At 38.0% G+C, this 26,102-nt stretch overlaps 2 protein-coding genes and 1 long non-coding RNA gene across 3 annotated transcripts; 1 reads left to right on the top strand and 2 right to left on the bottom strand.

Annotated features, from left to right (window-relative positions):
* Positions 1-1,284: 1,284 nt before the first annotated feature.
* Positions 1,285-3,607, bottom strand: LOC100862762 (dynein light chain roadblock-type 2). The gene is made up of 4 exons (XM_004926100.5): positions 3,408-3,607; positions 3,254-3,332; positions 2,983-3,083; positions 1,285-1,850 (listed from the first exon to the last, which is right to left on the bottom strand). Exons 1-4 carry the CDS (start codon positions 3,408-3,410, stop codon positions 1,740-1,742), a joined length of 294 nt encoding a protein of 97 aa, XP_004926157.1. The 5' UTR covers positions 3,411-3,607; the 3' UTR covers positions 1,285-1,739.
* Positions 3,608-8,395: 4,788 nt separating this feature from the next.
* On the bottom strand, positions 8,396-9,273 carry LOC134200803 (uncharacterized). Its single transcript, XR_009975869.1, has 2 exons — positions 9,062-9,273; positions 8,396-8,716 (listed from the first exon to the last, which is right to left on the bottom strand). It is a non-coding gene; the product is annotated as an uncharacterized LOC134200803 (long non-coding RNA).
* Positions 8,727-25,831, top strand: LOC101739450 (SH3 domain-binding protein 5-like). Its single transcript, XM_004926127.5, has 9 exons — positions 8,727-9,139; positions 9,454-9,645; positions 10,618-10,806; positions 11,304-11,425; positions 13,260-13,441; positions 14,222-14,409; positions 15,716-15,932; positions 16,514-16,637; positions 17,620-25,831. The coding sequence occupies exons 1-9, from the start codon at positions 9,089-9,091 to the stop codon at positions 17,729-17,731; spliced, it is 1,377 nt and encodes a 458-aa protein (XP_004926184.1). The 5' UTR covers positions 8,727-9,088; the 3' UTR covers positions 17,732-25,831.
* Positions 25,832-26,102: the final 271 nt, after the last annotated feature.

Here is a 26,102-nt window from a genome sequence, read left to right as displayed (position 1 = left end):
CCTACTTAACAACTCTTCTAAATTTTGTATTATGTAGAACTAGAGATTATTTCTTGCTTATTATGTATAGCAATTGGGTTCTTGCAATATTCAATTATTGAAGTCGTCGTGGCCTAAAGGATAAGATGTCTGGTGCATTCGTATCTAGCGATGCAACGGTGTTCGAATCCCGCAGGCGGGTGCCAATTTTTCTAGTGAAATGCGTGCTTGACAGGTGTTGACTTCCACGGTGAAGAAAAATGACATCGTGTAGTGAAAATCAAACCGGCAAAAATATAATTTGCGTAATTAATGGTAGTAGGACCTCTTGTGAGTCCGCAAGGGTAGGTACCACCACCACCCTGCCTATTTCAGCCGTGAAGCGGTAATGCGTTTCGGTTTGAAGGGTGGAGCAGCCATTGTAACTATACTGAGACCTTAGAACTCATGTCTCGAAGTAGGTGGCGCATTTACGTTGTAGACGTCTATGAGTTCCAGTAACCACTTAACACAAGGTGGGCTGTGAGCTCGTCTAACCATCTAAGCAATAAAAAAAATTTAATACATACATACATATTCTGTTAAACAGTATGAGGAAAAATTAGATGAAGTTGATTTAATTGAGACTGATCAATTGGGATAAAATTAAAGGAAACAAGACGAGATGGAGTGGTTTGGCCTCAGTAAAATCGTGGTTAGTTACTGAGACTTTCGTAGAACCTGTGAAGCCATAGCAGCTTTGTTTCATTTCCCCACATTTCTGCACTTTCACAGATGCTAAACAATTAGTAAACCCCCCTAATTAAGTTTTTAAACTTGACGAAACATTAGATTATCAATATAAAACCATTCACACAACTTCGCTACCCACTTTACTCTCAAAAACCCAACTTATAAATTAGTATTTTCATATTCTTTGTTTCTAGGGCATGGGCCTAAAGACAAACATATAATATACCATCATGCTGCCATATTTTTTCAAATGTGCAAGTTGAAATAATCACTTCTCAAACTCGGTGGCGACATTAACATTACGTGCTGGGCCGAAAAATAAATTCCAGAATTTATGTAATTATCAATGTTAAAAGTTTTTGATATAACATTTAGCTTGGGGGGTACCACCCTTTCTACCTACAGCTGTGAAATGGTGTTCTGTTTCGAAGAGTAATGCTGGTGTTATTAAAACAGATGTGAGGCTTCTATCCCATGTTTTAAGAACAAAGATACGCACATTGTGATAGGCTTCAGTGACAATACTGAATGGACAGTGAGCTTGCCTGTTTACAGCAACGAAAAAGATAGAAATTTTGTGGTGTACAAATATTTATTAGTGTAGCAATTTTATAATTTAAAAGACGCTCTAAACAAAGATTATTACGCTTACAAACTATTGAATTATAAAATAGAGTAATTTCTTTTCTATGAAACTTTTTTATTATATTAAAAATTGATATATTGCACTTATGGTGATCGCCAATACTAAAATAACATTAGTTTGAAAAGCATTTAGTGCCATTAATTTAATCATCAACTACTGATCTTCTAAATAAACAGTTATAAATTAATTTCCATTAAAAAACTTATGACCTATAACCGCTACCAGTGAAAAAAATCTACCACACTAAATTTATTTCTAAGAGCCAGAAAAATCACCATAGGGGGCTCGAGAATTGTTCCAGTATATAATAAATAGTGTTCTGAAAAACAATATAAAATAATTTTAATTATAAATTAACCTACTGTTTTTTGTAAGTAAAGATTTAATCCGATGTGTTCTGTATAACAATTAATATGAATTCTCTGTCCGGTGCAATGAGTATCTCATGTCTTCGACTTCTGACTCGAAGGAATGTCAACTCATTTGTGGAGTCCTGAAATTATAATCAACAATTATGGAAAAGATCAAAATAAAATTAATAAATAATAATAATTAATAAACTGTAGTAGAGTGGGATGTTTTTTAATTTGCATACTTAAAAAAAAATATTGCAACATTGTTTGAATTTGTTGAACATAAAGTACCATTTAAACTAAAGTATGAATAATGTACATTGTAATTATTAGAAGCCATTATTGTCACCTCTTACCAGGACAATTAATCTGAGGTATGGCAAGTGTTGCCTCATTATTGATAATATTACAAAATTGGGCCAAGGAGTGACCCTGGAAAAGTTCCAAGGACCTCAATAAGCAGAGGTGATGGGTTTGGGTTTAAGTACAGCTTTTGGAGCATTTACAAGTCCACACTCCTGATCAACATAGTAGTTATAGGTAGCATGAATTTACTGTGCTGCTGTGGTGGGTATTGTGATAAAAACATCCCAAATACTTCCTCAGACCACACCCCATAGAATAGAATAGAATAGTACAAAACAGATAGAACTAAAGTCTCCCTGTAGACATCAGAGGCACTAAAGGAGCTGCGTAAAGAGATTTGTCAATAATCTGAGTGGCCCTCTTCTGAGTAGAGTAAATGAAAGTGGCTGGTATGGAATGGTTACTCTCAACCTGTATGGTGCTTTTCAAAGCTCCAATTTGCTGATATCATCCAACCACCCCCATACTAGGCAGTTCGTAAAAACATAATTTAAACCTCTTTAATGCTCACAAACAGGCCTTTGAAAATAATGCAGTCATGAACTATGTTTTCATAATTATATTTAAGTGCAGCAGAATGATATTCATGACCTATAATAAGATTTAACCCAATTAAATATTCAGGTAGCTTTGTCTAAACAACCTCCTGATAATCCATCAACTGAGACAACCAATCAATGATCATATGGCTAGCTTATTTCAATATGAGTGGGCCAGTGGTACAACCTCCTACACTCTCCAAGTTCTGTTATAAGCATCAGAATGGGTTCTACAGTGGAATTAACATCCACATACTATCTCATAGTTCAACTATTGGTAACTAAACACAAAAGCAACAACATAGGATAAGTCTTAATCAATGAGATTAGCTAAATTTAGGAAACTACTGTAAACAATTTAAATTACCATTTCACGAACCACATTCCTGGCCTTCTCAGTAAGCTGTCCAATAAGCCCAGCATATAACACTGAAGTGGCATTATCTAATGAGCTTTTGATTGGTATACCTGAAAGTACAAATAAATGTTTTGAAAACGTTTAGAAAAAATTGAATGCAACTTTTATCAAGTTAAATATATTGTTATCATAGAAACCAGGCAGAATATAAGTAGAAAATCGTTTAGGCTATATATAAAGTTTATGTTGATTCCATGACTACAAGAAAAATCGACCAAACCTTCGTGGTTTACGATGACGACACCCATCACCCCTTTGTGGGCTTGGATCCTCTTGATCGTTTCTTCGACCTCGGTGGCCTAAAATGAAATGAGCAAAACACTGAAACATAGTTTTATCACAGTAAAAATTTCCAAAAGAAGCATATTGTTTACCATTATGTATGAGCCTCAAAACTGAAATTTTCTACCACTGACAACTCATAAACGAATCACAGACTAATCCATAGATTATACACTTAATATATTCGGGATCTACAAGATATGAATGAATCCATAGATTATACACTTAATATATGAATGAATCTGAATGAAATCTCGAATACCTTGACATTAAAAATGGACATTTGTTCGTGCTGTCGTATTTACAACCATGTGTAACTCGATGTTTTAGCCCATCTTATTTTTATTGCCCTAATTGGTATTATGTGGCTACCGGAGCCCATACACAAAACAACTGATATATCACAACCTACTTAAAATTTTAGTTGGTCAATAATAATAATTTCTGTAAAAATAAAAAGGATTGTGTGGTTTTATGAAACCACGGTAAAGTGAAACTTTTTTTCACATTATAGACATTTAACTCTGACAAACAACATTTACATTAAACACTGACAAAAACAAACAAAATAGCGTGGAGCACTGGCACAAATGAGTCACAAGTGGCACAAATCTATATAACTCTATACACTACACCAGTCTTTCTCAAAGTGGGCGATAACGCCCCCCTGGGGGCGTTTGAAACCTAGAGGGGGGCGTTAAGGGGCCCAGGAAAAATGGGGGGCGTTGATGTGGGTTAGGGGGGCGCTGTAAAATTTGTAATTTCATTTACTTAATTTACCCATTACCGTCCAATGTAAAATAGTATAGTAAGCCTAAACAGCTCGCTTATTGTAAACATTGTTTACTATTTTATTTCTATATAATAATAGGTTGGGGAAAAAGTTTCTTCGCATTTTTTAAGAAAATTCACAACATTTTTTAATATAGGTTATTCACATTTAACTAAAGTATTTCGGTACCATTTTGTTCGATAACTTTTTGCCATCTTGTAGGTAGGGACATGATCCCATTGCTATAGAAATTTTGGGGCTTCTGATCAAAATACCGCAACAATTGGTTTTGGCAGTCCTCTCGTGATGTTAACCTGACACTGCCTAAAAAATTCTGAAGAGACCGAAACAGGTAGAAATCTGAAGGTGCAAGGTCGGGACTATACGGCGGATGCATTAACACCTCCCAGCCAAGCTCTCTTAATTTTTGCTGAGTGGCTAAAGATGTGTGAGGTCTAGCGTTATCGTGATGAAAAACCACATCCCTTCTGTTGATTAATTCCAGCCGTTTTCTCTCAACTTCTTGCTTTAATCTCATCAGTTGTTCGCAGTAGAGTTCAGAATCGATGGTCCTGCCTGATGGTAACAGCTCATAATGTATAATGCTCTTCCAATCCCACCACACACACAGCATCACCTTGTTGCGAGTTAACCCGGGTTTCGCCAGAGTCTGTGAAGCCTGACCGGCCTTTGACCACAACCTTTCTCGTACGTTCTTGTCGTACGTGATCCACTTTTCATCACCAGTTATCAGCTTCTTCAAAAATGGTTCGGTTTAATTACGTCCTAATAAAGAATTACAAATGAGTACACGGTTCATTAGGTTTCTTTCAGTTAGCTTTTTTGTGTACCCAGTTTTTTTCAAATGCCCCATAACTATTTTGTGGTCAATTCCCAGTTCTTCAGTTACGTCGTAACTATTGATATGCCGATCTTGCCCCACTTTTTCAAAAATGGCATCGGTTTTATCCGTAATAGGGCGACCAGAGTGACGTGCATTTTTGACATCAAAATTTCCGGATTGAAAACGCTTAAACCAAATTTGTGCTACTCTCACAGACACTGCACTAGGTCCATAAACATCGCAATTTTTTTCACGGTTTGCGTTACTTTTTTACCTTTTTTGTACTAAAATTTTAAAATGTATATGTCTTGTTTTATTATTGTTTTAATATTAAATTATCATTGTCTAATTATAATGTCTGTGGCGGGTAGCCATCATACAACGCAAGATAATTGACAGATGCCTGAATCTCGCTTACGACATTTTCAAGATAAAGCGCATATATACAAGTTCCGAACAACAACATTTGGACCGTCGGTCTACCGAGCAATATCACCCGCTCGGTGGAAGATCTTCCCTTTGTCGTATATTCCTACAACTGGTGACCCCGACGTGATGTGAACACGCAACTTTCTGATACATCATCAGCGCATCAAAAACTTCGGCTACCACAATCCCCGCATTCTCGCAGATAAAAGCAAGTCATTGACAGTCGTCCCACAGCAAGCCAGCATCGCAGCCTCAACAGGACCATCGCAGCCGACTCACCGCGCTTCCTGGCCCTACGGCACGCACCTACACTGCCTCATCGCGCAGCATTCAAGCTCAGTCTCGACTCACCGCAGACTTCGAGCAGCACTGGCGACAATCACGCAGCATTCAAGCTCAGTTTCGACTCACCGCAAACTTCGAGCAGCACTGGCACTTGCAAGCTAATCTCAGCACGGACAACGATAACTAAAATGACACGACCTCCGGTCTCGGAGGGGAGTGATGTGGCGGGTAGCCATCATACAACGCAAGATAATTGACAGATGCCTGAATCTCGCTTACGACATTTTCAAGATAAAGCGCATATATACAAGTTCCGAACAACAACATTTGGACCGTCGGTCTACCGAGCAATATCACCCGCTCGGTGGAAGATCTTCCCTTTGTCGTATATTCCTACAATGTCATAAGTTGTTAAAAAATGCTATGCAATAGCTTTACCGCGGCAGTTCCCGAGTGCCACACGTTTTTTTTTTTTTGTCAGGAGGAAATTGCCGGACTTCCGCCCTTCACTGGAGATGGAGGGCGAGGCATGTCGGAGTCGAACCGACTAAAACCTGTCGCTCAACAATCAGCATCCAAACCTCGCATGAGACAGAGCTCATGAAAAGGCAAAGGGGGGAAAGTGAAGCGCTTAGTGCAGAACACATCTCTCCCATCACCTTCCTCCTCGGGACGCCGGACTGGCGGTCGTCGGCGCCACGACCACCAGCCCTCTCGGTCGGCAGGCTGTCCGAAGCCCGCCTAGATGGCGCCGGTTAGAATGGTCTATCCTACGGAATACCCCGCTGGGTCAGAACCAGCGTTGGTTGAGGATAGCCGGCCTTCCATCACCCGGATGCTCATGCGTAAAACGTGTGCAGAGCAGCTTGCACGTCGTCTTCTGAGGCCCCCTTTACCGGTCCCCAGGTCGACATGTGAAGGAGACCCGAAACACTTAGAGGGCCAGGGCTTGGGCGAGATCCGCCTCTCTGGACCCCGCTCGACGGCGGCGGGCCTGTGCATCTCTCACGCGCCCCGCCGCCTCCTTTTGCGAGATGGTGAACTCGCAGAAGTCGAGCATCACCTTCCACGACTCGTCGTCACCGAGCATCGATGCCAGAACACTCGGCAACGACAAGTCGTTTCCTATTTTTGCGACGAGGACACGCCGCCACCCCTCCCATTCGGGGCAGGCGATGAGCGTATGCTCTGCCGTGTCCAAGCCGCAACCACAATGGTGGCACTCTGCCGTCGGCTCGGCTCCGATCCGGTGCAGGAACTCTACGAAGCAACCATGCCCAGTGAGTACCTGCGTGAGCTGGAAAGTGAGGCGTCCTCTGTCACGATTCACCCAATTCACAAGAACCGGGTCCTACGACCAGGCGAAGGATCGGCCAGCCGCCTGGACCATGACTCCAGCACGGACCGCCGAGATTGGGCCCTCGGCACTCTGATCACACTGAGGCTGGGATGCGCCACGCCCCGGGCACGAAGGTTAGCCCACCACTGATAGTCAGCGCCGGGTGCCTCCGCCTCCTGGACCCAAGGCGGCGTCCCAGCCAGTACACACGTCGCCTCGAAAGAGATGGTGCGATAACCACGGATGATCCTGACTGCGATGGTGCGTTGCGGCCGTTGCAGCAACTTCGCTACCCCCACGGCCAGAGACTGGCCCCACACGGGCGGCTCTTATAAGGCGCGTCACCTGGTCATGCCCCCCGATGTTGGGAAGAAGCCGGCTTAACGTGCCGGCCACCCCCAACAAACGAGGGACCAGGTTCTGAAAGTGAACACGGAAGGTCCAACGACTGTCCAGAATGAGGCTGAGGTACTTCAACTGCACCCCGACCCGATACGGACGCCTCCAACCACGATATAGGCATCGATAGTTGGCATAGGTGGTAGCATCGATAGGGACGACATGCGCCGACATTACGCCACCCCAGCGGTGGCAAGACGAGCAAACTCAGCAAAACTCTCTTCCTTCCTTCTTGCGTCGATAATCCTCAGTGCTGAGGGTCGTGGCCTCCTCTAATAACTTTCTCCTGCATCATCTTGCGCCATTCCTGCCTGTCCTCGGCTGTGTGGATAGCAACGTGGACTGAAGTATTGAGAGTGGAGCGTATTTGGTCCGACCAGCGCATTGGATTTCTGCCTCTGTGCCCTCTCCCGCATACCTTGCCTGTTACCAGCAGCTTTTCCAGATTGTCACCTCTCTTTCTGGCGATATGTCCAAAGATCTCTAAACTCCTCCGCGCGCATGTAGGGCGGAGGCGCATTGGAATCTTGAGCTCGGTAAGAATGGATTCGTTGGTTCTGTGTTCTGTCCAACGAATCCCGAGCATTTTCCTCCAGCACCACATCTCAAACGCGTCGATGCGTTGGCGGTCGGCTTTCTTGAGGGTCCAAGTCTCTGCGCCGTAGAGAAAAATGCCACCGAAACACGGTCCATTTGGGACATAGCTCTCTTTGCCATACTGATTCGCCTTCTGAGGTCCTTTTCAGAGGATCCATTACTAGCTATGACGGAGCCCAGATAAATGAAATCCTCTACGTCTTCCAGGTTTAGCTTATTCGTAGTTTAATAAGTTATTATTGTTAGTAGTTTTATTTACTAGTCAAAATATAAATCTTTCATTATCTTATGATGAGAATCTTATATTAATGAGAAAGATATTCAACAAAAATAGTTTCGTTCTAATAAATTAGCATAGTAATAGTACAGTGAACTAGCAATTTTTTTTTGGTAATTCTGAATTTACACAAACATATTGATGAGAAGAATTCATTTTTACTTTGCAAATTTGTAAATACACGCTCTGTAGCAATGTACGGACATATAATAATATGAAGAAACAATAATAGCATCTACAAATACATATGTACTACGTGGTACTACATTTACTAAAATTAATACAACATTTATTAATTAAATTAATGAAATTGTGGTTTTAAAGTTTTAGGGGTGTATAAAAAATGGGGGGCGCTGAAAAATTCTTGATTTTCAAAGGGGGCGGTAAAAGAAATAAGTTTGATAATCACTGCACTACACGGTCAGCTGCTGCTTGTAGTTTCCGATCCGGTGGTAGATTCTGCGAAACACGGCTCTTGTTAGGGTTCGTGTTAGCAACGTCGTCAGGTTTGAGCCCCGCGAGCTCACCTACTAGTTAAGGTTACGCTGATATAGCCTCTCAAGGCTCTCAGCTTAGGTAGGAAAAAAAAAAGGCTTGGGATTTTTTTTTTAATCCCATGGCACCCAGGGCACTTATGATTCGGTTTCGGAATTTATCTCGTTCGACATCTGGCAAGACTAATCAAATTTCAACCAACAAAAAAATTGCATCCAATTCAATTGTTTTTGCTGCAGATATGTCGTTTAATACAACACAACAAAGGAAATTATTAAATAAAAACTGATGCATTAAATGTAAACCCACCTAAAATGCATTGGGGTTGAGAGAACAATGAACGAAGGCGCCGCGGAATGCTCCGAAGCTCTGGACCCTCGTGTACAGGTGAAATAAATCGATATTCTGAAGGTAACGAGTTCATAAAAGGAACATTTTCGGAAAGTGACAAATCAGTATTTACCGTTAACCGACTAAAAAATTCTTATTCAAAAGAAGGCTTTTGTTCGAAGTTTGTATTTCACACAGTAATTTTTCTTTTACGAATAAAATAGTATATTAAAGGCTTTAAGTTTAAAAAGTTTCAATTAATACTTATTTATGCATATACTAAAATAATATTAAAATTCCACTTCAGTTGACAAGATAGTTGAATTAATATAGATGAAATAATCAAGCTTCTAAGTATTAAAAATTTTCAGATTGAATTAGAACGCCTAAACACTGCAACTGATGAGATAAACCGTTTAGAAGTTGAATTGGACGAGGCTCGGCTCGCATTCCGTAGGTTGCTGGCTGAAGGTCATCTAAAGATACAGCAACTCACAAAAAAACTAGGAACCAGTGTGCACAAAGCTAGGCCTTATTATGAAGCTAGATTTAGAGCTAATATTGTAAGTATGAGAAAAAAACGTATGATATGTATATATATGTAGTCTAATATATTATGTATTAGTGTTTTATTTTATTTATTTTTTATTAAGTTCTTGTCTAGATTGTAAATTGTAAATTAATTAGATTGTATTCTTCTACCCACTCATTTAAAGCTTTCCTTTGTTAAGAACGGTTAGCTGGTAGAAAACTCAATTGTTGAGTTAAGCTCGCCATTTTTTTATATCATACGCAATTACTGTAATATTAACTGTGTACAATAAAGAATAAAGAAGAAGAAGATTTACTGTGTAATATGAATTGTGGTACTTGCTGTCAATAAAAATTGTAAAAATAGTTTAAAAATTAAATCTACAATGGCTTTGGATTGTCAGATCTCTTGTTTATAAGTATAAGTTTTTGCTGCCTTAGCTCCTGGATTCATGAAATATGAATCCAGTAAAATGGAATGCTTACTTTAATTTTTATTTTATTTGTAACTATTTAAATCCACAAACTAGGGCAATGCAGCATGAGATATTATGACTCGATATTAGAAGTGAAATTCACATTTTGAAGTCTGAAGGATCTCGAATGACCATTTGATGGTATATGAGCTGATTTAAAAACCCATTCAATGCCAACTGATAATTTAATCAGAAATTTCTAAATGACCCATTAATAAAATTTTAAAACCATTGTGGTCTAAAATATTGGATGATTAATAATGAACTCTCACTAAATACATACTCAAGCTAGACAACCAATTTTTATTAAGAAACATACTCTATTACTTTGATAATGAAGGAACAATCTTTAATAAAAATCTAACTGTCATAAATTATATATTTCTATAATTACTAATAGGAAGGCAGATCCATCTGGTGGGCATATTTAAACAACCAATCACAACGGTCTGTATTCTAAGTAGGAAGATGCTAAAATGTAAAACTTTGTTACATAATACTTTAATATTAATTTAATATTCATTACAGACATCCCAGGAGCTGCAAAGCGCTACACTTGCTTATGATAAAGCAAACAGTGCCCATGCAGCTGCTAGGGAGATGGTGTACCTTGCCGAGCAGGGACTCGCAAGACTGGCGGAAGGTTCTGATGGGGGCCTTACTCTCGATCCAGCATGGCAGGAAATGCTTAACCACGCCACTCATCGAGTCAATCAGGTATGCTAATAATATCAAATTTATATTTTAGGTGGTTTCAAACTGAAGTGGAGATTTAAATTTACTGGTGGTAGGACCTCTTGTGAGTCCGCGCGGGTAGGTACCACCATCCCGCCTATTTCTGCTGTGAAGCAGTAATGCGTTTCGGTTTGAAGGGTGGGGTAGCCTTTGTAACTATATTGAGACCTTAAAGCTTATATCTCAAGGTGGGTGGCGCATTTACCTTATAGATGTCTATGGGCTCCAGTAACCACTTAACGGGCTGTGAGCTCCTCTACCCATCTAAGCAATAAAAAAAAAATTAAAAATATGGGCCATAAAGTAAAAGTCAAATAAAACGAACGAAACTAGTTCTAGCGTTCAGGGTTAAAAATTAGCTTATTAAACTCGTAACCTAGAAATTATTACTTCACTAAAAAGAATGGTACCAGATCGTTGTCTCTCCGATGAAGCCTTGATCTACCATTTGCACTAATAAAAATTTGTCTGTTCGCGAGGCGGAAGCAGACCGAGCTCACGCGACGGTGACGCAGCGAACCAAGGCCGCGTCACACCGGGCGGCTACAACACTCGTGCAACAATTACAGAAATCCCTCAAAAGGCACATAGCCAAGTCCCGGTATTTCTACTATACTTTACTACTTCTATACTTCATTAATGTTATCAAAACTCGGGTGAATTAACTGTAACTGACGGAAAAAAATTGATTACAAATATTATAGCTATTCTTGTCATACATACAATGTAACACAGTATAGTATTAACTGACATGAGGAATCAATACTCTTGTGTTGCCATATGACGCTATGTTATTTTCAGTTGCAAATATGCAAAATATGATGTTAACGGTAAGTTGATAGTTCAGAGAATGCTGTTAATATCAGTTAATTCACGATGAGTTATTAGTAACTAAATCAACTGTAATATTGCATAATAAGTAGTCTTTCTAAGGCTTCTCTAAGCTCTCTCTTAAGCATGCACTTGAAATTAGTGGATAAAAAGCTTTAACTTGTTAAAAGACTTAATCTTACTTTCATTTAAGCTATTAAAGCTATAAATTTATTATATTTAAGCTATAAAATAGATCATATTTAATATATGGTAAGAGCTACTCAATTTTTCATTTGTTAAACGATATATGGTTAAATAATAATAAAAAAGAGTCCCTTAAGTTTGAATAACATTACTTTAAAGCCTCCCAACAAAAACTAGCAATTCATTGCTTAGTGTCTAAAACTTACTGTCAACATTAAAAAATGTAATTATTGAAATTCTCACACTGTAAATTAAATTTTGGATACTGTGATTGCAATTTTTGTTTAAAATATTATACTTAAAGTTTTTAGTTGCCAAATAACTTAGATCAACTAACTTAGCCACTGCATCTTTTTAGAAAAGTGCTTAATTGATGCACCACACCAGTGGTCGGGGAACCGGGGTAAATTACCCCAAATGGGGTAAAATGAAATTTTGGGGGGTAAAAATGAAACTTTTGTGAGTAAAAAGTATATATTGAAGTGAAACTTCTTTAGAATCGTTAAATTTTTAGTTATAGTTTTCTTTTCAAAATTATCATGGGGGCTATATAATATGAGAGATACTAAAAAGAAGCGATTTCGTTTTATTTTTTCTTCGCCATGGGGTAATATCAACTTACACAAAAATATTTTGGAGTAATAATTAAAAAAGTTCCCCGTCTGCTGCACTACACCATTTGCAAACCTGAATGGTATTACCATCTTTGTTTTGAGAAAGTTATATATAAAAACCTTGAACCAATACAATGTTCTACTCGTCTTTCTTAAATAGCTTGTATATAGCAATAAGAGAAATAAGCTTTTAACATTAGTCTTCATTCGATTGCTTCATTAGTTTGCACAAATTAATTTCTCTTCCGCAGGCCTACACCGACAAGATGGGACTTGCTCGCACTTGCACTTTGGTACAGATTTTATTTTTTAATGCATGTCTTCTTTTTCAGTAGATAATTGCATGTTACATAAATTTGGTAGAATTTTTTTTTGCATGTAAATAAATATTTTAGTAGGACAAATTTGTGAAATATCAAATGAAAATGATGGGTGGACCCCACCTGGTTTTAAGTGGTTACTGGAGCCCATAGACATCTACAACGTAAATGCGCCACCCACCTTGAGATGTAAGTTCTAAGGTCTCAAGTATAGTTACAACGGCTGCCCCACCCTTCAAACCGAAAAGCATTACTGTTTTACGGCAGAAATAGGCAGGGTGGTGGTACCTATCCGTGCGGACTCTCAAGAGTTGATTTTGTATTAAATATTTATTGTAAAGATATGTCTTATTTCTTCTGCATTACTCTATTAATGATTATTGTGTAGTAAATGTAAAAAAAAAAAATTGTAAATTACTTGCATAATGTTGTATTTAAAACTCAACTTTCTTAATCAAATTACTGTGATTATTTTTTGTGTCAGACCGTATTTCGAGGAGAAAGCTCGCATCAACACGGCTTTGGAAGCTCAGAAGGCGAAGATACAAATTCTGGAGGAGCAAGTGACGGAAGCAAAGCAGCAATACTCATCTGCACTGAGGAACTTGGAACGGATATCCGATGAAATACACAAACACCGGTCCAGAAGACAATCTGCTAGAAACGGTGTGTGGATAAATACGAATTTATTATTCATATTTTGTACCTATACAGGGTGTAAAGACTTACAACTATGCAACTACTAAAATAGACGAAAATTATAATCTTATACCGAACTAATATAACCATAAAACACTTGAGGTTTGTGCATGCTTATACACACATGAACTGTCCTGGGTATAATTTAAGAATTGAATATTTTAATAAATCTGCCACTGGCAACTATAACATCGCAAGAAGTCAATTGCCATACTTAAAAAACAAGATGATTCAACCTACGTCGTTTTGTGTTTGTTATCGAGAAAAATCGCAACACTGTAGAATCACTAGGACTGCCTTTTTTTTAAAGGGATATCTGACCTGGTAACTAAGACCTTTAAGTCATGTCTTATTTTAATTTATATTCTTATTTTTATAAAATGACTTATCAAATATGGAGTGAAATGAAGATGATTAATTTGAGACATTAATCAATTAGGATGAAATAAAATGAGATGATATGGGATGAAATATAATCTCAGTAAAATGGTGGTCATTTACTGAGATTTTTTCAGTGGACTTTTTGGAGGATCCCGAGAAGTTACGTCCAGCGGCTTTGTTTCATTTTCCCACATTTGTGCACTTTCACAGATATTAAACAGTTAATAAACCACCGTTATTACACATTTAAATCTGAAGAAACACTAAATAGACAAAATAAAATAAATCACAGAACTTCACGCCTCGCGTTCCCGCCAAAAAGTCCACTAGGGCTGTCCATGATATCATAATGTGGACATCCCGCAGACACCGACCGGTCCACGGCGACAGACACGGCCAGCGACAGCAACACCGCGGCCAGCGACAAGCTGGAGGAGCTGTGCGAGAGCAGCTCGGAGGCCAACGTACGCGAGTGGCTGCGGCGCGCGGCCGAGGCGCCCCCGCCCCCCGACACCTGGACAGAGATAGAGCTCGACTGCTCCAGTCCCGAAGAGGTCACTAGCTCTAAGTCTAACACTAACACTGACTCTAACACTAACTCTGACTCTAACACTAACACTAACACTGACTCTAACACTTACACTAACACTATCTCTAACACTAGCTGTAACTCTAACACTAGCTCTAACTCTAACACTAACACTGACTCTAACACTAACACTGACTCTAACACTAACATTAACTCTAATACTAACTCTAACTCGAACACTAACACAAGTGAATATATTTTGAACGGCCATTTTATTCAGTTATACACATTTTGAGATTTGATTCATTCTTAGCATTGCTAAATGCATTTCGGAATGTCAGCGTAGAGCCCTAAAATTATTTAAGAAATTAAAGGCAGGCATCGACTTGACTCCGTCCCTGGTATTGCTGACGTCCATGGGCGACGGTTACCGCTCACCATCAGGTTGGCCGTATGCCTCCAAGGTCTATAGAAAAAATGCACTATACCAACCCCTTAGATCCCGCTATTCAGATCAATGTTACTAAGCAAATGCAGGCTTGCATTTTTCAAAATATAATCAAGGGCGATGTACGTGGAAAAAAATAGACAAATATAAATACATAGTTAAATTAAATACGTGCGCTGAAAATCGTATGATAAAATAATGTAGCCTTTAACGCCGATTGCTTATAGAATTAGTATCGCGCTAGTGAACGTTGACGTCATAGTTCAACATCACGTGTCCTCTGTCTTAATGCTCAGAAGTTTTGTTAGTCTCAAACTGATTGTAAAAGATAAAGTCTGTTGCTGCAAATACGTGAGGAAACAACGTGTTTTTATTAGATGTCGAACAAAATCTACTAGTAAGTAAAAAAATATTAATAGACTATCTGTAAAGTCGGTTTGGATGACGTCAGTAGCAGAACTTCGAACTGCTAGCTCTGACGTCACGCGAGAAGAGAGATAATAAATGTGTCACAAGCCAACGCCACGATCGTGCCTCTCTATCGATTATTTCGCGCTCTCGCTTGCACCCTTAGGCGGAACGTGACACTTTTTCGTGCGTGCAGCCGGTGTTCATCGATGTATAAGACGTCAAAAAAAAGTACTTACCGATTTTGGAAGTTGTTATCCAGAATCCGTTATCTGTTAGGTTTTCTTTGGGCGTACGTTGATATTTTTTATTGCTTAGATGTTTGGACTGCTCGCAGCCCACCTGGTGTTAAGTGGTTACTGGAGCCCATAGACATTCACAACGTAAATGCGCCACCCACCTTGAGATATAAGTTCTAAGGTCTCAACGCATTACTACTTCACGGTAGAAATAGGCATTTTAAATATATTATTAGGTGGGCTTCGAGAAGTGCTCCCTGCGTCCCCGGTCGACTCCGGAGAAACTGTCGCCGCCCAGCCCCCAGGAGTCGAAGGTGTCCGCCTCCTCCCCGCGCCGCATCATCAGGTCGGACCGCGGCGCCTGCATACGAGCTGAATTGGAGAAGGGCCGGAGACAGAGCTTGGACGCCCTGCTGCATGATACGGGGGAGAAAGTCAAGGAGATGTTCCAAGGTCAGTGACTGCTAGGACAGTACCAACAATATCTTGGAAATAACATTAACAAAACATGAGGTTTCTCCTTTCGTCACACACATGTGAGGCTGTCATCGCGTTTCAAAGATCACAGTAGAACTCACATTGTGTGATCACAAGGTGATTGACCAAAACCTGTGTCCCTAATTGAGACACTTGAATGGAAGCGTGGTGTATCATGTGGTAGTTTTCCAATTTATCGAGTGCTCCAAGTTTAAATCAATCAATTATTTCCTTATCAAGTGATATATTTATTGAAAATATATAATAATATGATAATGAAACAGATGAGTTATTTGAGCCATTAATAAAATATCTGATGAGAGGCAGTACTTTTGAGAGTGCTCGATTGTGCGAAGCGTTGCTGTAGTTGGAACATTCAACGTTGAGCATTATGCCGCATAATGCGCTCTTGTGCTGTAATTGAAAAACTACCAATAGTTCCACAGGCTAGAGCCCCGTGAGCTCACCTACTCGCCCGGTGAATCTAGTATGAACCTTCGAGCTCAATAGAAAGGCTAGGAAAAAAAAAAAAAAAAAAAACGTGCGTTGTCGTGCAGGACTGTCCCTGTTCGGCGAGCGACGCGGCTCGGGCTCCGGCCGCAGCACCCCGCGCCCCGCGCACCGCACCTGCTCCCCGCGGGGATCCTCCTCCGCTTCAGACGACACCGACAGCCTCGCCAGGTTCGTCTTCAACTTATACCCTTTCCTCTGGACACTATAGAAGTTAAATTTAAACATCTAGTATTACTGGTGGTAGGACCTCTGGTGAGTCCGCGCGGGTAGGTACCACCGCGCCGCCTATTTCTGCCGTGAAGCAGTAATGCGTTTCGGTTTGAAGGGCGGGGCAGCCGTTGTAACTACTGAGACCTTAAAACTTGTATCTCAAGGTGGGTGGCGCTATTACGTTGTAGATGTCTATGGGCTCCAGTAACCATTTAAAACCAGGTGGGCTGTAAGCTGGTCCATCCATCTAAGCAATAAAAAAAAAATAAAAACAAATCTAGTTTGTATGACAAGATTTTTGAAGTGAAACTTCTTTAGGCGCGTTGAGAGTAAAATTTAACTCGTGACAGATTCGGTACGGTTAGAGAGTACAATTTAGGACGACTGCGAGTGAGAAAATAGACAGCGTCTCGCGAACCACTCGACCTTGGAGAGAGGAAGAAAGCGAGCTAGGTCATTTCTTTTATATACATTCTGTTTAGGGGCGTCGGCCACTAGATGGCTCTTTATTAGTTTCTCATTGCTACTGTAGATGGCAGTAACATATTAACTATTTTATTTTTAACGAAGGATTAAAAAAATATATAAGAAGTTTCACTTCTGTCAGGTGCACCAAGTTGCAAACGCACCATTATGTTTTTCCATCATTTTTAATGAATGTCAAAAATATCTAGAATCAACGCGCGTTGCAAGAGTCTAGTGTGTAACCATTCAAGTATGTAAACAGCCTTATATTTAAAGTGCTTCTTCAGCACTACTGTCTTGTAACTAAATACCTCTTTTAACACAATAAACCAGACCTTCAACCTGAATACACGTATTATTTCAACTCTTCTAATCCATCGTGACCAGACCACAACACAAGAGAATAGTCAAATAACCAAGCGAACACATTTCATAGCTCTGTCTGTATGTAAACATATATTTATTTATTTTCCAGCATTGAGATGTTAACCGATGATCAGATAGCGTCTCTAATGCTGGACGCGCAGCTCGAGGCGGTGTGCGAGCGCCTCGCCGGGGTCGGTCTGCCACCCAACCAGCGCTACTGAGCGCGCGACACCTTCCGACACGCCAAGCTCCAAGCCAAGCTTATCCACGGCCATGCATTTACAGCAAAACTAGTAGGAGTAGTGAAATGGTAACACTTGTACGCATTACATTGAAGCTTTGCAGTACATTGCGGGTGCAGTATGAACTAAGTTTAGCTATTACATTAAACATTATTGCCACAAAGCTATACTAAAAAGCGATTTCAGTCAAGAAATTCGCCTAGTTGAAGGCTTGTTTTAGCGAAGATCGTCTTCCGTGGAAACGCAACGTGGAGCCAGCCCGGATACTTGTGAAACTCATCCGAGTGATGTCGGGTGAGGCACGGGACGGGTGTGGCCCACGGACAGAAGGGTTCTATATAAAAATTGTATTGTTTACCATACATTATGTAATTTCTCGACGTCCTCTGTGATGTGATGACGTGCGGTCGACACAGCTATATTAATTTTAACCGCTCACAACAGACGCGCACCGGATAATAAATTGTTATTATTATCTCTTAGGTTTATGGCGTTTCCTTTTAGATTTCGCCAATGTCAAGTGTATTTAATACTCTGCTTTCTATAGCGGGCTTCGTGAACGAGCAAGGTCACAGATTGTAACTAATAATAAATTATTACACTTGAAAACATTTACACGTGAAATATTAATAAATCTAAATGTGTCAGATGTCAGAATAGCTATGTTTTTGATATTTGAGACTTTTACAAATGATCTCGACACTCAATACAATTCGTGGATCGACTAAGTTCAACTCAACCCTACTCGTAACTTATATTTCATTCTACCCTCACCTAGACTATTTGTATACAGAGCATATTATCAAAGGTTTTTCTCATTGGATAAGTTCACTCATGACCCAAATGGGATATATTTTCTTTGGTTAGAAATGACTTTAGTGTATAGTTGTCTACGGGCTCCAGTAACCACTTAACACCAGGTGAGCTGTGAGCTCGTCCACACGTCTAAGCAACAAAAAAAAATCACTCACTAACTCACTCTCTCAAAAGCTATATTAAATGTAAGTAAAAATACTATAGTACAATGAGAATAGTACATAAAATATATGTAAGTGTTTTTTGTTTAATTTTGACTCATGAATTGAAAATTATATCAAACCGAAGTTGAAACTCTACGAGACGATCCAAAAAGAGACAGGCGTATACATGTATAGAGTATAACCTGTGCGGGAAAGAGACAGAATGCTTCTGAAGTCACTTTAAGGGCACGAGTGCTTTTCGTAAAAATATATTTGGCTTTGTTGGGCGGGGCACAGACCTCACTTTGCAGATTTGAGGCATGAGGTCAATGCAACTTCACAGTAGAAACGGGCAGGACATCAGTACCTACAAGCCTCAAATTGTATTCAAACTAATAAAACTTATTCGCTGAGAACTAATTGTAGATTGTTATATGCGATGATAGCCTTCATGAAGAAACATAATAATATAGTATCGCAGTCGTAATGGAGTCGACAGGCAGGTTTTGTATTATATATTATTGACTAGCATAGCTATTGACATTATATACTAGCTGTACCCGTCCGCTTCGCTGGGCCTTTAAAATTAACATTATTATTTCTCACCCCCCACAAAGATTCTCATCATTAACGTCCCCGCAACTGGTGTAGGGAGTCCAACACTCATATAAATATTAGCCTATCCATTAGGTACATGTATTTTCTACATGGATACCAAGTTTCAAGTCAATCGGATGCACGGTTCAGTAGTTATAACGGAACATCCGTAAAAACCATTGTAGATTTATATATTAGTATAGATTATGTTTTATTATAATCTCAGTATTATTAAAAAGTTTTGTTCGGTTTTGTATCAGCAAAATTTGCCATTGGTCGTGATTACAATTTTTATAATTGTGTTATTTACAATAAATATGTGATAAGTAGATAAAGATATTTAATGTCTCAATTAATTTGATATTAGAGACATATCTGTCGCCATTAATTGAGCCTTGAGAAAGTATATTAAATTTAATTAACTAAATATTAATTATTTATTTAAACTCTGAATTATATTTTAAGTTTTTGTAATTTATTGGATTTCTCTATATATGTGAATTGTTTTTTATTAAATCCAATTTTTTTGTCTCAGATAATTTCGTAGTAGAGACAATTTTGTCACTATTTGAGTATAGAAAATGTCTTAAAAAATTTACATTAATTATTTATTTAATGAATGATATTTTAAGTTTTTTAATTAATTCCTCTAAATACATGACTTTTTTTTTAAAATGTAAAATCATTTTTTAAATTGTACTCTATTATTTTGTCTTCCAGTGTAGTACAATTAAATGAAAGTAAATAATTTTTTTTAGATATTATTGTTAGTGATTAGTTTGTTAGCTCAATAGTGAAATAGAAATAGTGTGGTCACAGCTCACGGTCGCGGTAACCACAATACGCTATCACTGTTTGTTTGCCATTAGGGTGACCACGCTTATACACGACGCATGGAAAATAATTTTAATGTAATCTAATTTGATTTCATATGTTTTAAAAGTTTATGATTTATTGATTTAAAACGAAAATAAAAATATTTTCTGTATAGCACATACTCAATATCCAATGCTATACAATTTTCTTGGTCAGTTGTTGGAAACGACGCGAATAATATAATGGTAATAAGAAATGCGAGCTAAAACTGTAATGTTTAAGAAATCTTTGTCTCACAAACAAGAATACGCCTTAATGCCATTCACCGAATGCTTACATTTCAATGGCGTCACTAACTATCTTGCGTCTTGAATATCGTGGCTCACACTACTGTGTGCTTATTGCGAGTTCTTTAACGTTGTCGATAGCGTAAAAGTTCACATTTGTTTGCAATTGGAACAGCGCCCCTAGCGGCAAACGTAGGCAAACGTTCCAACTCCATACAAAGTAAAGTTAACTTTTACGTTATCGAGAACGTTAAAAAACTCGCACTAAGCGCTCAGGAGTAGCTTTGTCTTACATGATTGTTAATGTTCGCCATAATATAAAGCTTAGTACACATTTGTTCGTGCTAATATAGTTAAAACTTTATAGCTGTATATAAAGGGTGTGTTTTTTTTTTTGCTTTTTTTTTATCACTGATTTTACGTGACTCGGTGATGCAGTAGATAGCGCCCTTGACTGTTGCGCCTAGGGTCGTGGGTTCGATTCCCGTATCGGGCAAACATTCGTGTGATGAACAAATTTGTTTGCTCTTCGTCTGGGTTTTTATTATTTATATATATGTATATATTTAAACGTATATGTGTGTCAGTCTTTGGTACCTTTTGGGTCACTTCTGTAGATGTTGTTACCGATTGTGACGTCAATATAATAAAGAACTAATACACAGTAATGAAAGACACCGTTTATTCCGTATGATGGTACATGTGTTTACATAAAGACCGGCGCCGGGCAACTGGTGCAGCGTAATGCAATAATTGCATGCACAAGCGCTAAGGTGTCCCTACAATATTCGTCCCCTTAAAAAAAAGAGATTGTTACAATTATTTTTTGTTTTGTAAAAATATATCAACGGCAGCATATTTCGTTTGAAGAAATTTTATGGCATAAAATAATTTAAGCAACAACAAATCCAACAAAGAATAAAATGTATTCTGTAAGAAATTCACTCACATACAGTGTTGACTATTTACTTCGTAACAATTTTTTTCACGGTACCATCAAGGACTTGTCATTTCATTTGACTTGAAAAGTCCTTGATGGATCCAACATTGGTATTTAGAAATTCTACAACACTCAACGCAGTACAGTCCCTACGGTACCTGTAGCACAGGGAATCCTAATTTGGGCCCGGATGACCGCGCGTGATTTGTACCCAGTTTATTTATTTATACTATTAAAATGTCCGTTTTTTTATTTGTAATGTCAAAATTACGGTAACTCACGCCTTCACAGGCCGAGAACTGTCGATTCGATCATAACTTTACCCTCTGCGCTCTGTACGTCATTATAAGTACTAAAATGACTTTAATAATGACTAATAATTAATTTTGAATGGCGCTAATTTTAATTGTGTTTGTAAATTATTTTTTTATCGAAAGAAAGTACAATCAGTCACAGCTGTGACGTTACGTTATTAGTAGTAGTAGTAATGATAGATCAGGATAAAATATGACGCTTAAATAGAAATAGAAAAAAAATTAGAACGCCTGTAGAATAGATTAATAGACAGAGAGATTATTTTTTCTATTGTCTGTTCCAAATAGTGTTCCTTTTATTTAATTCACTAATAGCAAACTCAATTCGAAGAATATCTTTTTTTTAATGTGAAACATCTATAGCCGCACGTAAAACCGATTTCTGGCGTGGCGACGCAGGCCGTGACGACGCGTCGCCACGCTATATGATGGTATATCTATACAGTCAATATGCAGTAGTGTGTACGGTGTGGCGACGCGTCGCCATGCGCAATAGACTGTGCGATTCTCTCCCACTCGATTCGGCGTTAAGCCATCTCTCGCTACACTGAGCTCGGATACCTATAGTGTATACAGTGTTGTTTACTACAGTACACATAACCTGTGTTTTACTTGAAAACAAATTATTTTTTCGTAATATTTTATTTTATCATTATGACATATTTAGTTCCTATCACAATCTGTTCTTTTCTGCATATTCCTTTTACAAAATAATGTCGATGTTTCACATCTGCCAGGCGTCCCGTGACGGCTCACATTTCTTTTTTAATTATACAATAGTAATTGAAGACTTAATTCCTCAATTAAAATTGATTAGAAGGTACATGCTTTTATATAATAAAATTTTAATAGAAATTACATATTTATTCGTCAACTTTATGTATTACACATATTGAGGGGTGAAAGGTATGAGCGACTTAAGCGAAATTTCGCTTAATACGCTTCATTTATCTTTGTAATTAAAGATCCGTTTTATTTGGTATCAGCATCAACAGTTCGATGTTTTTAATGGAACTTCAAATTGAGGTCAGATAGCTGATGAAGTTTTTTTAATATAATATTTTTCCTAAATTTTATATAAAATTTCCCTGTAAAGTTGCACAAAATGTCGCTTTAACCAAATAGAGCTTTTCGCCTCTCAACATGATAATCCGAAGAGCGCTGTAGATGATAAGCCTTCAATAATCTTAGTTTAGTACCACTATAGCAATAATAATGAATAAATAGTGTATAGTGAAGTAATAATTGTGATTCATAATAGTATGTAAGTATGAACTGGGTGCCGCAAAATATTAAATAATATTATTTTATTTACATAGTTATTTTTACGAATACATAATTATGTTATTTATTTAAAAATATCTGTATTGACTCATTTATTTTTCTTGCCATTTGCGTGATATTAAATATGTATATAAATTTAAAGAAAATACTTTTATCATTTAAACCAGCGGTCGGGGAACGGGGATAAATTGCCCTAAATGCGGTAAAATGAAATTTTGGGGGGTAAAAGTGTAACTTTTGTGAGTAAAAAGTATATATTAAAGTGAAAGTTCTTTAGAATCGTTGCGATTTCAAACTCGATGAAACGAAATGAAACGAAACGAAAAAATAAGTCCATAGAGACACAAACAAATATATGTATAGGATTCAGCCGGCGAGAGAATGAGATAGAACACATTATTTGGAAACACAAAGTTCACGTGATTGACCCGGGTATTTTATTGTAGGCATCGTGTGTATTGCATTGATAAATTGAATAAATGATGCTTAAATTAAAATTTTAGTTTTAGTTTGCTTTTCAAAATTATCATCGTATATGAAAGATGCTGAAAAGAAGCGATTTCGTTTTTTTTTTGTTCTTCGCCATGGGGTTATATCAACTTACACAAAAATAGTTTGGGGTAATAATTAAAAAAGTTCCCCGACCGCTGATTTAAAACTGTTTAGTTTTAAAAAAAGATTTTTTCTTAGATGGAATCAACTTAACTGTCTATCGTTCATTGAAAAGAGAGTTTAGTTTTGGATTGTATAATATTAATTTAAAATCGAGGGCTTTAATTTTTTTTTTCTTATTATATAACAGAAAACGCAATTGACTCTTTTATTGTTTATTTATTCTGAAGTATTCCATATCACTATATAAATACAATCACCAAACTTTATGAATTAAATTATAATTATGTAACTATACTTGAGACCTTAGAACTTGTATCTCAAGGTGGGTGGCGCATTTACGTTGTGGATGTCTATGGGCTCCAGTAACCACTTAACACCAGGTGGGCTGTGAGCTCGTCCACCCATCTAAGCAATAAAAAAAAAACTTATATTGTAATTAAATATGAAACCAGCCTAATATTTTGTCACACTCTGTTTCCTCTGAGTGATTAAGATATATTATGAGTAGATATCTAACTTAAGGATTTAAGAAATTGTTCAATAGTTTGTTAATACGCTTAAAGATTCACGCACACGTTTATCGTGGTAATTTTTAGTTGAATTTAAAAATATATGTGGGATTTATGAATGGTAGGGTGCAGATTACCGCAGAAATTCACACAAAATAATTAAAACAATCTTAACGTCGTACGATCCTTTACTTCTTCTTTTGACAACCCTTTTTCTCATCTAATTTTACTTGACAGTGACATCTATCAATATTATAAAAGTGACATAAAAAGAAAATAAGAACAATCAGAATCCCACATATATTCAACGCAATTAAATTATAATAACATTCATAAGTTGTTGTAGCTAATTGTTATGTGGGTCACTCACTGTTCTAATAAGTCTAATAAAGTTTGCCATAAAACACGAAAATACGAATGCTTAACACTAAACATACCATAATTATTATTATTTTTATTGCCCTTGTAGTCGGACGAGCATACGGCCCACCCGATGGTGAGTGGTTACCGTCGCCCATGGACTTCAGCAATGCCAGGGGCAGAGCCAAGCCGCTGCCAACCGCTTAGTACTCTCCACAAGCCTCGTTTGAAGAAGGACATGTCATAGCGCTCGGGAAACACCGGGTCAAATGACCCATTTGGAACTTTTGCATTGAAAATGCATGTGTCATATTATTGCTTTTTCACATTTGACTTTTTCTTACCAATTAATCTACAGTTATTATACTATTTTTCTGTTTTATTTATTTACTACAAGGAGAACCAACAGCCAACTAACATAATATAATAATATAAGAAATAATAGAAACAAAAAGCCAATTAAAGTTTCCCACCAATATAAACAAATTAACACTTAGAGAACTAAATTAAATTCTTTTGTTTATTTTGAGTAATGCTTGTCGTATACCATTATCTACCCGCTATGGTAGAAATAGGTGGTGGGACCTCTTGTGAGTCCGCACGGGTAGGTACTACCGCCCTGCCTATTTCTGCCGTGAAGCAGTAATGCGTTTCGGTTCGAAGGGTGGGGCAGCCGTTGTAACTATAGTTTAGACCTTACAACTTATATCTGAAGGTGGGTGGTGCGTTTACGTTGTAGTGTTGTCTATGGGCTCCAGTAACCACTTAATACCAGGTAGGCTGTGAGCTCGTCCACCCATCTATGCAATAAAAAAACATGGTAGAAATAGGTACCAGTAAGCGTTGGTATGATTAGTGTTAATTAATATTGTTGAGTCGCACCGCGTGGCTGGCATCCGGGATTGCTTTAAGTACGATAATATTATTTCGCTGTTTTGTGATATTAAATCTGTACATATATTAGCCAAATACATTGTCGTTTTGGGATGTGTGATGATCGCTGGGAATGTGATGGCCTAAAGGGAAAATTTAAATTATTATTAATGATCACATCTTACTTGTGCTTCTGTAGCGTTATAATATGAAAATCGAATTACGTTACAAAAATTGTTTAGACACACGGGTTTAATATACGCGATTTTTTCAAAAAAATTGTCGTAAGCCGCGCTGATAAAAGCGTTTGGCTCGCATTTGTCAATCTTTCGTTTCGTATTTACTTATTCGGCAATGAAAAAAATAATATTATTATAGTAAAATCTGATGTTTCAATGTTGCAACTTACCGCGCTGTACTACCTCGGTTATACCAGAAAAGTTGTCACATTCCCAAGGGAGTTCCTAGTTGTAAGATTTACCTGTTGAGAAACTCGCCTTCAAATGAATTAAATGAATGAATTAATATTTTACTTTTATTTTCGCCTACAAGTCCTTAGCGCGGTAAATTTCGGAAAATGAAAAATGTTCACGATTGACTTCCACGGTGAAGGAATAACATCGTGTAATAAAAATCAAACCCGCAAAATTATAATTTGCGTAATTACTGGTGGTAGGACCTCTTGTGAGTACGCGCGGGTAGGTACCACCACGCCGCCTATTTCTGCCGTGAAGCATGCGTTTCAGTTCGAAGGGTGGGGCAGCCGTTGTAACTGTACTTGAGACCTTAGAACTTG

This window comes from Bombyx mori, chromosome 20, assembly GCF_030269925.1.
Source record: "Bombyx mori chromosome 20, ASM3026992v2".
Lineage (NCBI taxonomy): Eukaryota > Metazoa > Arthropoda > Insecta > Lepidoptera > Bombycidae > Bombyx > Bombyx mori.
The sequence above is the reverse complement of the archived record's forward strand: the minus strand, read 5'-3'. Positions and strand labels throughout refer to the sequence as shown.

Coding starts and splice junctions, on each gene's coding strand:
- LOC100862762 (XM_004926100.5), bottom strand. Junction 3,084..3,253: donor CGTCATCGTAAACCACGAAG/GTTTGGTCGATT, acceptor TTGTACTTTCAG/GTATACCAATCAAAAGCTCA. Junction 1,851..2,982: donor GGAATGTGGTTCGTGAAATG/GTAATTTAAATT, acceptor TTATAATTTCAG/GACTCCACAAATGAGTTGAC.
- LOC101739450 (XM_004926127.5), top strand. CDS start 9,089: ATGAACGAAGGCGCCGCGGAATGCTCCGAAGCTCTGGACCCTCGTGTA. Junction 10,807..11,303: donor CCACTCATCGAGTCAATCAG/GTATGCTAATAA, acceptor TCTGTTCGCGAG/GCGGAAGCAGACCGAGCTCA. Junction 14,410..15,715: donor ACTGCTCCAGTCCCGAAGAG/GTCACTAGCTCT, acceptor ATATATTATTAG/GTGGGCTTCGAGAAGTGCTC.